Raw genomic sequence first — 13,999 nt, 5'->3', positions numbered from 1 at the left:
GAAACTTGGCTTTGGGAAGTCAAAACTTTTTTTGAATGGGGTGGGAAAGGGAACAACTATTTATTAAGAGCTTGATATTATCTCATTTGATTCTCATAACAATGCTTGGAAGAAGGTGCTACTCTACTGTCTATCTACCCAGGTTACTTATATCTTCGGAATCTAATACTTAACGTGCAACAAGAAAATTGGATTTACACACATATATTTTATCTAGGTTATACTGTAACACATGTAAAATGTATGGGATTGCCTGTCATCTAGGGGAGGGAGTAGAGAGAGAGGAAAATTTGGAAAAATGAATACAAGGGATAATATTATAAAAAAAATTACTCATGCATATATACTTTAAAAAAATTATAATTATAAAATTTTTAAAAAAATTTTAAAAAAGGAAAAGGTGCTACTAATATCCCCATTTTATAGTTGAGGAAACTGAGGCAGAGAGTGGTTAAGTGACTTTCATGGAGTCACACAGCTAATAAATATCTGGGGCTGAATTTGAACTCAGGTTTCCCTTATTCCAAGTCCAGCACTATTTCCACTGCACTACCTACCTGCCTATAGTATTAATATTAGCCAGTAAGGTAAATTGAAGAGATGCAAGACTTAGAGAAAGACAGAAGCATGAAGGTATCCCTTATATCCTTGATATCCCTAATCACCTAAAAAGTAACCCAGACATTCTGATAGATTCCAGGGACATGGGATAGATTTACCATAAGAGGCTTATTTTGGAAAAGCAATATGGATTAGTGGATAGTGTTTGTTTTTATTCAGTTATATCAGTCAGAGCTGACTCCTCATGGCCTCATTTGGGGTTTTTTTGGCAAAGACACTGGAATGGTTTGCCCTTTCCTTCTCTAGCCCATTTTACCAAGAAAGAATTTAAGCAAACAGTTAAGTGATTTGCTCAGGATCAGATAGCTAATGTCTAAGATCAGATTTAAACTCAGGAAGATGAACCTTGCTGATTCCCAGCCAATCCCCTGCACTACCTAGCTGCCCCAGGGGATAGTGATGGGGGCGGTAGCCCCTTGATATTCCTTGTTTGATCTCCAACTTCTTTTGGGACTTGGACCTTTGATACAAGATCTGTTCAAACTAGTTTGGGCTATCTGAGCTGGCCAGGGTTTTACAGCCCCCATTCTAATCAGCTCAGATAGCCCAAACTAGTTTGAACAGATCTTGTATCAAAGGTCCAAGTCCCAAAAGAAGTTGGAGATCAAACAAGGAATATCAAGGGGCTACCGCCCCCATCAGATAGTATAGCAGTACCCATAAATCTTTGCAGGGGTAAAATTCTTCACTGCAAACAAAACTTTATGATAAAATATTTTAAATCATTTTAAATGTCTACTCCCAATGATGATACCCCAAAAAGTCCTCTGATGCCTCTCTTGACATGGCAGTGTCCATGAGCTGTGAAAGGCTATGCCAATTGAGCAGATTCTCCCAAACTAAAAAGATTTCTGAAATGGGTGTAGCAACACATTCTGAAAATCAGCATAGTAAACAAAGAGAAGCTCATCATCTGAGAGAAATTTGTCCAGTAGACTTGCCAGTTCTTTTGCTATAGAAACCCATGGAATACATAAAATAATCCTGCATACTCAGCCATTCTTTGGCATATCCAGTAGAAGAAAGACAGAAAAGGAGATAGAGGACACAAAAACTCATATAGTTTTTCAGCTCCATATAAGTTTACTTAGTTCTTGGTGCTCTAAACATGAGGTCTTTTTTCATTGACCCAGCAATGAACGTACTGACCTGAATCATATTAATCTTGACATTCCCAATATAAATGGAATCAGAAAAGAGGTCACTAGAGAAATGAATGACTAGAAAGAAACAAAAACATCTTTTGAAGTATTGATTTTAAAGCTGTTAAAACGACTGGGGAAAAAAAGAAGAAGAAAAATTACTTGAAAACTGATAACCCCTTTTACCTCTTCTAATCCCTGGTTTCTCTTATCAAACTCACAGTGTAAAATATGAAAAGGGAATTGTGGTTGATTTCTAACCCAGTCAGGGTACTAGTGAAAGAGCCAAATAAAGGTCACAAAATCATGGGTTCTCAGAATCAAAAGGAACCTCAATTCCAAGAAGTAGATGAAGGAAATCCCCTTTATCATGTATTCTCAAAAATGTGTCTGAGAGGTCTGGCAGCTTTTGAACATTTTTAAGAAAAGCAACTCATTGCACTGCTGGACATTCTAGATGTTAAGAAGGTTTTTTCCTTAGAAGGGAAGAAGAAACCTGGGGAAATGTATTTATATCCAAGAATTCTGATAAAGGCCTCATTTCTAAAATCTAGAGAAAAGTGACTCAAATTTATGACAATACAAGCCATTCTCCAACTGATTGATGATCAAAGGATAAACAGACAATTTTCAGATGAAGGAATTAAAACCATTTCTGGTTATATGATCAAATGCTTTAAATCACTATCAGTCAGAGAATTGCAAATTAAGATAACTCTAAGGTATCAGATTGGCTAAGATGAAAGAGAAAAAATGATAAATCTTTGGGGAGATATGGGAAAACTGGAACACTAATACATTGCTGGTGGAGTTGTGAACTAATCCAATTATTCTGGAGAGCAGTTTGGAACTACACCCAAAGGGCTATCAGACTGTGCATACCCTTTGATCCAGCAGTATTTCTATTGAGATTGCATCCCAAAGAGATCTTAAAGGAGGTAAAGGGATCCACATGTTCAAAAATGTTTGTGGCGGCCCTTTTTGTAGTGACAAACTGAGTGCTTGCCCATCAATTACAGAATGGTTAAATAAATTGTGGTATATGAATGTTATGGAATATTATTGTTCTATAAGAAATGATCAGCATGATGATTTCAGAAAGTTCTGGAGAGAGTTATATGAACTGATGCTGAGTAAAATGAGTAGAACCATGAGAACAAATACACAGCAACAACAAAATTATGTTAGTCAGTTTTGATGGACGTGGCTCTTTTCAACAATGAGGTGATTCAATACAACTCCAGTAGATTTGTGATGGAAAGCCATATGCACCCAGAGAAAAGACTGTGAGGACTAAATGTAGACTACAACATAGTATTTTTACTAATTTTAGACATTGCTTGCTTTTTTTCTTTCTCATTTTTTTTCCTTTTTTGATCTTATTTTTCTTGTGCAGCATGATAATTGTGGAAATATGTATAGAAGAATTACACATGTTTATCATACTTTGGATTACTTGCTGTCTAGGGGAGGGGATGCAGAGGAAAGGAGGGAGAAAAATTTGGAACACAAGGTTTTGCAAGGGTGAATCTTTGCATATATTTTGAAAAATAAAAATATTTAAAAAGAAGAAGAAGAAGGTTTTCTCTTTGGCCTAATCTTCCTTTCAGCTTATGCTTCTCATTGTTTCCTCTTTTGTCACTTGGGGTAAGACCATCCTGTGACCACTTAGACTCATAGCTAGATGTGACACTTCAATTGAGCAATGTGGAATTGACCAGACTAATCTTGTTTCTTCCTCTGTGCTTTAGAGAAAAATGCACTGGATTTTGAATGAACAAATACTTGGGCTATAAAGAATAGCATCTACCTAATTTGGAGGGCAATGTGGTACAGTGGGTTGGGCATAGAATTTAGAACGCCAGAGCACATAGGTTTGAACCCATTTACTGCCTTGTGATTTGGGGCAAGTCAGTCAATGAACATTTATTTAAATGCATTTTGTTGTTGAGTCATTTCAGTTATATCTGCTTCCAGTTAAATCTCTTTGGCATCCCACTTATAATTTTCTTGGCAAACACACTAGAGCGGTTTGCCCTTTCCTTCTCCACATTATTTGATAGATTAAGAAACTGAGGCAGACTTCTAGGAAGTATCTGAGGCTGTATTTTAACTCAGGTCTTCTTGACTTTATGCCAGGCACTCTATCCATTATGCAACTTATCTGACTACTATGTACCAATCACTGTGCTAAATACTGAAGATACCAAAAGGGTCAAAAGAGAGACTCTTCTCTCAAGTTCACAATCAAATGAGAACAAGTCACTTAACTTTTTTTGAGCTTCCATGTCATTATCTGTACATCGGAAGGAGAGGAAGAAGAAAGAATTGGATACAATGACCTTTAATGTCCTTTCCAAATCTTGGATTCTGATGATCCTATGTTTATCTTTGTATATTTGTAGACTTATCTTAGGAAAAGTATTGTGTTGCTTGGGACAGAATTAGAAGCAAAAGTAGAGTCATTCAATGTCGTATGGCTCAAATGAGATGACATACAGAAACTTAAATAAATCTAACCTAATTCACAAACCTAAACATGCTCTACAAATGTCAGCTGTCATTAGGTTCCACTGTGAAATGAGTAAGGCTGACAATAGCTAAAAGTGCATATACAAGAATTTAAGATTTTATTTGCCACAATACTCCCTCCTCTGCTCTTTTGAGGAGGACCATGGGCATAGTGTGCACATTTCCAAAGTGAAAATTGGGACATCTGGTACAACTCAGGATTATTTTAATAATTGGTAGACAGAGCAAAATATTGAAAATGATGTCTGTCCCAGAAAATTTTTGGCTAAATGGCTATGGAATTACATGGTTCCTGATAATAGGGAGGTGGAAAGGAAGAAATAAGTTAGAGAAAGTAGTAAGAGAAAGTAGGATTCAGAAAAGAAAAAAAATCGAGAACTGAATAAGACTTAAAAATAGGAAGTAGTAATTATGTTGCTTTTGCATATGTCCCAGGCATTAAAAGTCTATCCATTCCCCTATCTTATTTGCTTAATATTTTGTTCAATGATCATATCAGTTTCAATGATCAACTCTATACAGATAATTCTCAGATAGATACATGTGTAATATATATACACATATAGATATTCTGACATATGTGTGTGCACACATATATGCCTATATAACTTGATAGATATAAGTAGATGACCCTCTGATTCTGATATTCCATGGGTCTATGAAATATATCTGAAAGTCATATCTATTCAAATTAAGTCAATTCAATAAACATTTATTAGACACTTTCTATGTGTAAGGTGCTATGCTAAGAACTGAGCATATATATCAAAATAAAAAATAGTCATATCTGCCCTTAAAATATTTCTATTCCAACAAGAAATGCACACACTCAAGAAAGTTTGTAAAATACACATATAAAATACAAATACCCATTTCCAATTGCCCCTTGAATATCCTGAACTTGATATCGCGTAAGTCATCTTAAACTCAGCATGTCCAAACCGGAGCTCACCATCTTTCTTTTCAACCCTTCCCTCTTTCAAATTTCTCTCATTGCAATGTCTCCCTAACAAAAAAATACGCCAGCCATTCAAATCCTTCCACTCTGGCTGCCACTTATCGCTTTCTTTCGCATATTCTCTATTCTAAGTAAACTGGTCCACTAGCTGTTTACAATATATGACATGCTAGAAAAAGTTCCATGTCTTTCACAAGTGATCGCTCATGTGCAGAATTCATTCTCTCCTCACTTCCTCTATATTGGACCCTTGGCTTCCTTCCAAGCACCACTAAGATGTCACCTATTACTTTCCTTATGCCCATCATTGCCAGCGTTTTCTCTTTTCTACCTTTTAATTTTTTTTCACAAACCCTCTTGTGTATGTGTATCCTTATTGGAATATAAGGGTATAGAAGACTTGGATTTTTGCCTTGGCATCTCTACTTCCTAGAACAGGACTTTGCACATAGGAAGTTGTTACTAAATGCCAGTTAAATTAAATTAACTTGAATAGATATGGCTTTTACATGTATTTCATAGAATGATGGAATATCAGAGCTAGAGAAGACCTCATTGACTACCTAATTTAACACAAAGCTTCTTAAATAATGGGTCACAATCCCTTTTGCTGTTGCATAATTGAATGAGGGATTTGCAAAAATTCTATGTATAAAAATAAACAAGCATATTATTAGTATGCAAATTTGCTTTCATCTTTAAAAAGTGGTAAAATTAAATGTATACTAAAGAATAGCTTTAAAATAAATTTATGAGTTATTATCAATAAATGTTTGATTTGCATGATGATTTTATATATCTATATGCTTGGGGTCTCATAAAAATTTCTTGGGCAAAAAGGGATAGCAAGTAGAAAAAGTTTAAGAAGCTCTGGTCTAACTCATACCTACAAGAATCTTCTATCCACACTCAATTTATGGCTGCTCAAGTATTGTTCAAAGGACTGCAATGACTCATGAGGCATCTCATTCACTTCTGAATAGGTTTAACTATTGGGCAATTTTTTTTCCCTGATCTCAAGGCTGAATTCGTGCTTTTGTTTCTTCTACCCAATGCTCCCAGTTCTGCCCTCTGGGGCCAAGCAAATATATATAATCTCTTTTCCACAAAATGAGTCTTCCCAATATTAGAAGACATCTCATCTTCTCCAAACTAAACATCTCTAGTTCCTTCAGCTAATTATACAAGATATATCTCAAAGTCTTTTGGCAAAGTGGTCATCTTTCTCTGGGCATTTCCATATGTACCATGTCTTTCCTAAAATGTAGTGCTCAGTATAGTAGTGGAGTATGACCAAGGTAAAGCACAATAATATTATCACTCTCCTTGTTCATTAAAAGCTATATATCTTTTCCCTTCCTGAATCACAGTCTTGTCATGATGGAGGGGCTCACACAGCTCAAAGAACTCTGAGCTATGCCATGCAGAGTTACTCAAGATAGGCAGATCACAGTAGAGAGTTCTGACCAAGGTGATCCACTGGAGAAAGAAATGACAAACCAACACAATATCCCTGATAAGAAAACCTCACAGAGAGTCCATAGGGACATGAAGAGTTGGACACAACCTGAATGGCTAAACAAGACAGTCCAAGATTATTACAACATTTTTGTCTGCTATGTCACATTGTTGATTCATATAAAGTCGAAGTTCATTGAAACCTCAGATCTTCTCAGGAAAAAAATTGTTTTTATAGCCAAACCCCTGCTATCTTGTAATTGTGAGATTGATGGTTTGCAACTCAGAAGTAAAACTGTGTGTTTATCACTACTAAATTCATCTCATAATATTCAACTCAATGTTCTAGCCTGTCAAGATTTATTGGACGCTATCCCAAGAATACAGTGAGTTAGTTATCTGTCCTAAGATCACATTACTTGAAAATATGCTAAGGATGCAGTCTAAGCCTTTCTCTGGGTTACTGATAAAAATACTAAACGGTCCAGGACCAGTCCACTAGAAATCTTCTAGCATGATAACACTTAACCATTAATAACTACATTTTTTATCTCTACACTTAATCTGTTCTGAATTCATCTAATATTATCATCTAAGCTGATGTCTTTTCATCAAAGAATAGCATGAAAGGCTACCAAATGCTTTACTAAAACCTTAGTAGACCATGTTTATAGCATGCTCCTTTTCTACCAATCTAATAATCCTGTCAAAAAGGAAGTAGAGTTAGCTTAGTTTGACTGTGATCACCGTTCTACTTTCTAGATAGTTAATAATCTTCTCTTTAATAATAGAGACTAAAATGTTGCAAGGAATAATAATCAAATCCTGGTCTATAGAGTTTAAATTTCATTCTGTTCTCTTTTTGAGAAAATTGGGCCATTTGTTCCAATCCTTTTAAAAGGCTTTCTTTTGAGGTGATTGGACTGAACCACCTGGAAGTCAGTGGAATGGAAGCTCCATAAGGATAGGAATGGTTTTGGTTTTGTCTTTGTATTCCTAGAACTTAGAACAGTGTCTTGCTTCTAGTAGGAACTTAATTAATGTTTGTCTAATTTAATTGAATTCAATTAGGGAAAATAGTATTCTGACTGGGTCACATAAGAGGAATTATAATTTCTATGTCAGAAAATGTCCCCAGATAGGCCATTTAAATTTACAGAGAGAATATTTCTGAATCAATCTCCACTACGGGGTCATTAGCTGAAGAATAATTTGGTCTTCATTTGCACATTTAACAGAATAATGATATTTGATTTGGGAGTGAGAGACCTACTAGGCCAGTGTAAGGGATAAGTGTGCCTTGTTACTTATTTAGGTTGTGTTCACATGATTCTTTCTATGTGTAGATCAAAGGAAGGCATGAAGAGATATATCCAGCCTCCTGCACCTATATAGGTATATAGGTAAATGTTTAACAAGCAGCCCTAATTTATAACATTTGCTGATTTTCAATGTTTCAATGCTCACATTTTAAATTTAAAAATAATTCCTTGAGAATCCTACAATAGTAAGCACCCCACAAACACTCTTCTTGATGGGATACTTTGCTTTCTGCTAAGAAGGGAAAAAAGATATTGTCAAGCATGGGCCATTCTGCTCTTCCAAGAGAGGGAGTACTAGGCGAAAATTACATCTATCTGCCCTCCAGATGTTATTGGTGTAGGGGGTATAATTTTAGGTTAAGCTGCAATCATGATTGTTTTACTCACACCCCAGTTTATATAGATGGCCCCAAATGCCAGTTCCACATGTAGGGAATAGCAAATAAATCCATTCATCCAAGATGAAAGCAAACAGAAATCAGATAAAGTATAGAGATAAGAATATACCAGATAATACACAAGATAAAAGAACTCTATTAGGAGTGAGATAACTCAGGTCAACTGAGAGCAACTCTTTTGTTCATAAATTATTACATGAGCTTGCAGATTCTTGTTGTTTCTGAATATTACTTAACCTCGCATTGCCAGTCTGCTCAGTAATTGCTGCTAGCAAAGTGGCATTTCTTGGAGCTCTTTTTAAATTCCCAGTCCTTAGCACAGTGCCCGGCCCACAGTAGACATTTAATAAATGTTGATTGACTATTAGATTAAAGGCAAAATCTGATGACTGAGCTAAAAGCTCTCAAATAAGATTTTAAACACCTAATTAAGAACAACCTTATATCCTCCAAAATATCTTACCAGGTCATAATGGTATGAAAATGTCTTAGTCATGGATTTTTCTTTTTTTTTTTAAGGAATTATTAAGAACTAAGTTCCCTCACTTTATTCTGGATGGTATCAGCAAATTTGATATTCGACAAGGAAAAGCAGGTAAGATCATGGCATTTTCCTTTCCAGGTATGGATTCTGAAGCCATAGCCACACATCTTAGGCCTACCAGGGAGGATGGATTGGAGAAGTTTTTTCTCAAATCCATACCCTGACTAGAGCATCCCTGCAACCTGCAATACGAGAAGTGCAGGTGACCCAAGAGAGCAAAGAATCATTACCAGCTAAGATTCCAAATCAGAAGAGACTTGAGATAATTAAGGCCACAGTCTGTCCTCCCTCAAAGTCTGGTTCAGATTTAATGACTTTTATAGCTCTAAAGCTCTTCCCAACCTAGGCCATCTTATTCTTTCTCCACACACTTTAATCTGGCTATGTGCACTTGTGTTGCTATGAGCACAACAGTGGACCTCTTGTCTCTGGGCATTAGCACATGCCCTCCATGTCCAGGATGCTCTCCCTCTACCTTTTTATTTCTTCCTTTTATTTCTCCAAGTGTCAGTTTCAATCTCACCTTCTTCAGGAGGCCTTTTCACATCCCACAGGTGCTAATACCTTTTCTCCTGAGGCTGCCTTCCAACTGTTTTATGTACCCAGTTATTTATATGTTGTCTTTGCCCACTAAAATGTACAGTCCCAGAAGGCAGGGATTTTTATCCTAGAGCTTCCTTTTTTATATTATTTCCATTATTAAGAAGTATTTCCTATCATCAAGGGAAGACTCTTTGCTACTTTTACCCACTAATCATTGAATCTCTTTTTATTTTTAAGATAATGAAGGTTAAGTGACTTGCCCAAGGTCACACAGCTAGGAGGTATTAAAGTGTCTGAGGTCAGATTTGAACTCAGGTCCTCCTGACTCCAGGGCTGATGCTCAATCCACAATATCATCTACTTTAAATGTGCTCTGACCAAGATAGAGGTCAGTGTAACTGTATTTTGAACATAACACTATAGGCCTTTGGTTTCCTTTTTTAACAGGGATTCTCTTTTTCTTTTTTTTTTTTCAAGAAAGGAGGGTATTGGGAGAAAGAGGGAATTGGTTTTTGTTAATTAAAAAATTAGTTTAAAAAAGGTCTTTTGGAAGAGGAACTTTACAGCCCAGTAGTTCTTGTATACCACCAAAATCCTAGAACATTTGTATGGCTAGATTTTAAAAAGAATTTGTAAAGGGGACTTTAAGCAATATAGAAACAAAAGGCATCATATTTTTTAAATTGGGAACCTAAGTTGATTCTTGGGAATTCCAGGAAAAGCACCAAATGGGGAGTCTTGTAGGTAGTGGAATCTTGTGGGTAGTGGTGTATGAGGGAAGCTAGTATCCCCAGAAGTATAACAGTTTTGTAAAGAAGATATTGTAGTCACAAAAGACCAATATTAAGTACTTTCCACTGGCAGGAGAGAATATAGCTTTCTGTTTTACATGATTCTGAAATTCCCTACAGAGTAGGCATTTAATAAATTTTATTAATTATTTGGCATAATCAAAAGTTCTTCTGCATTTTAAGCTAATATAACAAACTAAGGTCCTTTGGGCTATGACATATATATTCATACTTTAGGAATGATATGATCCTCTTACTTCTTCTTGGGGGTTGAATCTACCTCTCCTCTGTTTCTCCTAGACATGGACAATAAAAATTCATCCCAGAATTCAGGCATACAATCAGAGAGGAAATATAAGATCATGAATCATGTATGTTGAGAGAGACAGTGTAGTGTAAGATTGTAGTCCACTAGGAAGAGCTTTGTTTGCTGTCAGAAGAATTTCCATTCTGGTCCTGCTATGGACTGCGTACATGGTCTTGGGAAACTCAACCAACCTTTCTGAACTTCTGTTTCCTTGTCTGTCTAAGGAATTTGGATGAGATGACCTCTAAAGTCCTTCCTAGCTTTAGGTCCTGTAATTTTGGGAGAAGGTAATGAAATATTCATGATATAGAGTTCCTATGACAAGGTGCTGCTTCAATTGGATCAGTGTGGGGAGAGACTTCCTGGTAAATGAAGCTGTTTAGGAAGGGAATGGGATACTTTGAGAAATGATGAGGTCCTCATCATTACTGGGAGCCTTGAGGGAGGCCAGATGACTACTTGCTGAGGATGCCGTGACAGGAATTCATGGTCAAATACAGGTTGGAGTAAGTGCCCATTGAAGTGCCTCTTATTCCTTGAAATTAGATTCCACAAATAATTTTTCTGTCTTTTGACAGGTGACTGCTGGTTTCTAGCAGCACTGGGCTCTTTAACCCACAAACCCAAACTTCTGGCAAAGATCATTCCCACAAACCAAAGCTTCACAGCAGGATATGCAGGGATTTTCCATTTCCAGGTATGTTCATCCATCTGCTTATCCTACAAAAAAGTCATTGAAAAGTATCAGAAAGTTAAAAGACATCCATGATGTGACATGGCATGATAGCTAAGAATGTTTAACTTGGAGTCAAGAAGAACTAAGTTTTGAATCCTATTCTAGATACTTATTATCTTCTTTAAAAGGCACTAGACATTATTTCCTTGAACTTCTTCAGACAAAGACTGAATGGACAAATCCTACGTTAGCTATATGGAAACCAGCCAACTAGCATTTATTAAGCACTGTACCTTACAAGTATTAAGACAAGTAAAGAAAATAAAACAAAAAATGGGTGACCTAGGATGGAGTAGACTAGATAACTTCCAACCCTAAAGGCAGTGGTCCTGTGAAGCCATTTCCCTCTCTGAGCCTCAGTTTTCTTAGTTGTGAAATAAGTTGATTGGAGTGGAGGATCTCTTGGGTCTCATGATCCAAATCCATAGGAGGAAAAACCCTACCCTGGTCCATTGTAAATACTTAATATTGATTTTTCTTTATGCCCTAGTGCTTAGCACAGCACCTGACACATAAGTATTGATAAGTATTGTTGATTGTTTAGGGAGAAGAAACCATAGAACATTGGTGGAAGAGATCTTGATGTCCTGCCTCTGTATGTTCTAGATGAAGCATCTGAGGCCCTTCAGAGGGGATAGGACTTGCCCAAAGTCACACAACGAGTTAATGAAAGGTCTAAGATTTGAACCTAAGCCTCCTCACTAAGATTCAGAGGGGTTTTTTCACTGCCACAGTCTTTTAGGATATGTGACAGCATTCTTAACATTTTCTGTGGTGCTTTCATGGTACTAAAGATGCTTCTCTTGCCTTCTAACCCAGCCCCCATGTGCTGCCCTTCTCCCCATATGTATTGCTTACTGCTTGAACAATGCCTCAGCCACACTGTGGAGCCTGAATGATGCTGCTTTACTAATCACCGTGAAAACATCTTCTTTGTGTTGTCTCTGGCGACGTCCTTACCTCATCCTCTGCTTTCTCAGAGCGCATCCTCAGCTTGATCTGCCAGGAGAACATCTGTGATCTCCAGCTGTCCAGACAGTCCTGCTAAGGCTTCCACTTCATTTATAAACATGATGTCTAGAGTTGTTCTTCCTCCACCATGTTACTTTGCTTGTGCGGCCTCCCCCTTAATGGAAGGATTAAAATCATCAAATCTTAGTTTTAGCTCAAAGACCAACTAGAGAAACTCTTCACTTTGCAAATGAGGAAACTAAGGCCAGGAAAGGAGGAATTGACCTGCCCAATGTCATACAGAGAATTAGCATTGGAGAGGGGATTCAAATTCAGGTTCTCTGAATTCTTTTGCCATGTCACCAAACCTAAAGTCTGAGATAAAATACATTCCCTTTTGCTTTTTAATTATGCAACCCTGGACACTTAACCTCTGTCTGCCTCAGTTTCCTAAATTGTAAAATGAGAAGAATAATAGCACCTTCTTGGGGTTTTGTGAGGATTAAATAGGATAATATCTATAAAGTGCTTCGCACAGTTCCTAGAACATTGTTGTTCAGTGGTGTCTGACTCTTTGTAACTCTAACCCAACATTATCCCTGGGATTTTCTTGGCAAAGATACGGGAGTAGTTCACTATTTCCTTCTCCAGTGGTTTAGGACAAAGATAGGTTAAGCGACTTTCCCAGAGTTACAGGGCTAATGAGTGTCTGAAACTGGATTTTAATTCAAATGTTCTTGTGTTCAGGCCTCATGCTCTATCCACTGAGCCACCTGGCTGCCTCCTGCACATAGGAGTCACTTAATAATTGTTCACTCCCTTCCCTTATAGTCTCAGAATTCAACATAGTACCCTACAAAAGAGAGGTATTTAATAATGTCTATAGCCACTCTTGTTATACTGGCAAAGGCACATAGGAAGGTTTTGAGCAGCAAACCCAGTTCAGTTTGTCTGAGATGTTGAGACAAAGATCCTGCACCAGTTTCCCATGTCTTTGACAGGTGAATTTGTCATTGAGTCTGTCCTGATTTGCAGTGTGGTAGAGTAAGGAGTAGCATGAAAAAGTAGAAAGTGACCACAAAGAACAGTCATTCCCATTGCAAATCTATTGCCTGCTAGCTGTGTGACTTTGAGCAAGTTGTCAACTTTCTGGATTTTGTCATCTGTAATTATTATACTCCTACACCTAAAATTATACTGGCATCACCATGTTACATTAGGGAAAACACCTTATAAAGTTGTAGAAATGCAAGTTATATTAGCTAAGACAAAGGAGATTTATGTTCTGTTCTTGGCTTCACTTCTGACTAATTATGTGACCCTGGAAAGCTCATCTAGAATTATAAAATCCTTGAATTAGAAAGGACCTCAGAGAGAACTGAGCCTCACTCCTGCCTGAAACATGAATCCTGTTTCTCATATCAATCAAACAGTAATTCAGTATATGCTTAAGGATAGAAAACCAGCTATTTCCATTTTGGACAGTTGTCTTTGTCAGGAAGTTTTTCTTTATATTGACACAAACTTTGCATTTCTGCTACATTTACTTTAAAAAGACCAAAAATCTCTCATTTCATCCAGACCATGCTTTATACCTTTCTCTTTTCAATGAGTAGCCCAAATCATAAGTTTCCTTGGTCCACTCTGACTTCAGGAAGCTTCACTGAAATCCTAGTGCTATGTGGTACTTGAATAT

At 36.9% G+C, this 13,999-nt stretch overlaps 1 protein-coding gene across 1 annotated transcript in view; it reads left to right on the top strand.

The window, feature by feature from the left end:
• LOC141555340 (calpain-13-like) overlaps nt 1-13,999 on the top strand; it is a 97,808-nt gene that overhangs the window by 44,261 nt on the left and 39,548 nt on the right. Inside the window, exons 3-4 of the mRNA XM_074288124.1 lie at nt 8,951-9,026; nt 11,195-11,313. Coding sequence (XP_074144225.1) covers nt 8,951-9,026; nt 11,195-11,313 — 195 coding nt within the window. The remainder of the gene's footprint in view (nt 1-8,950; nt 9,027-11,194; nt 11,314-13,999) is intronic.

The sequence above is a fragment of the Sminthopsis crassicaudata genome, chromosome 2 (genome assembly GCF_048593235.1).
Source record: "Sminthopsis crassicaudata isolate SCR6 chromosome 2, ASM4859323v1, whole genome shotgun sequence".
In the NCBI taxonomy this organism is placed as follows: Eukaryota; Metazoa; Chordata; class Mammalia; order Dasyuromorphia; family Dasyuridae; genus Sminthopsis; species Sminthopsis crassicaudata.
This window is presented reverse-complemented; position numbering and strand designations above follow the sequence as displayed.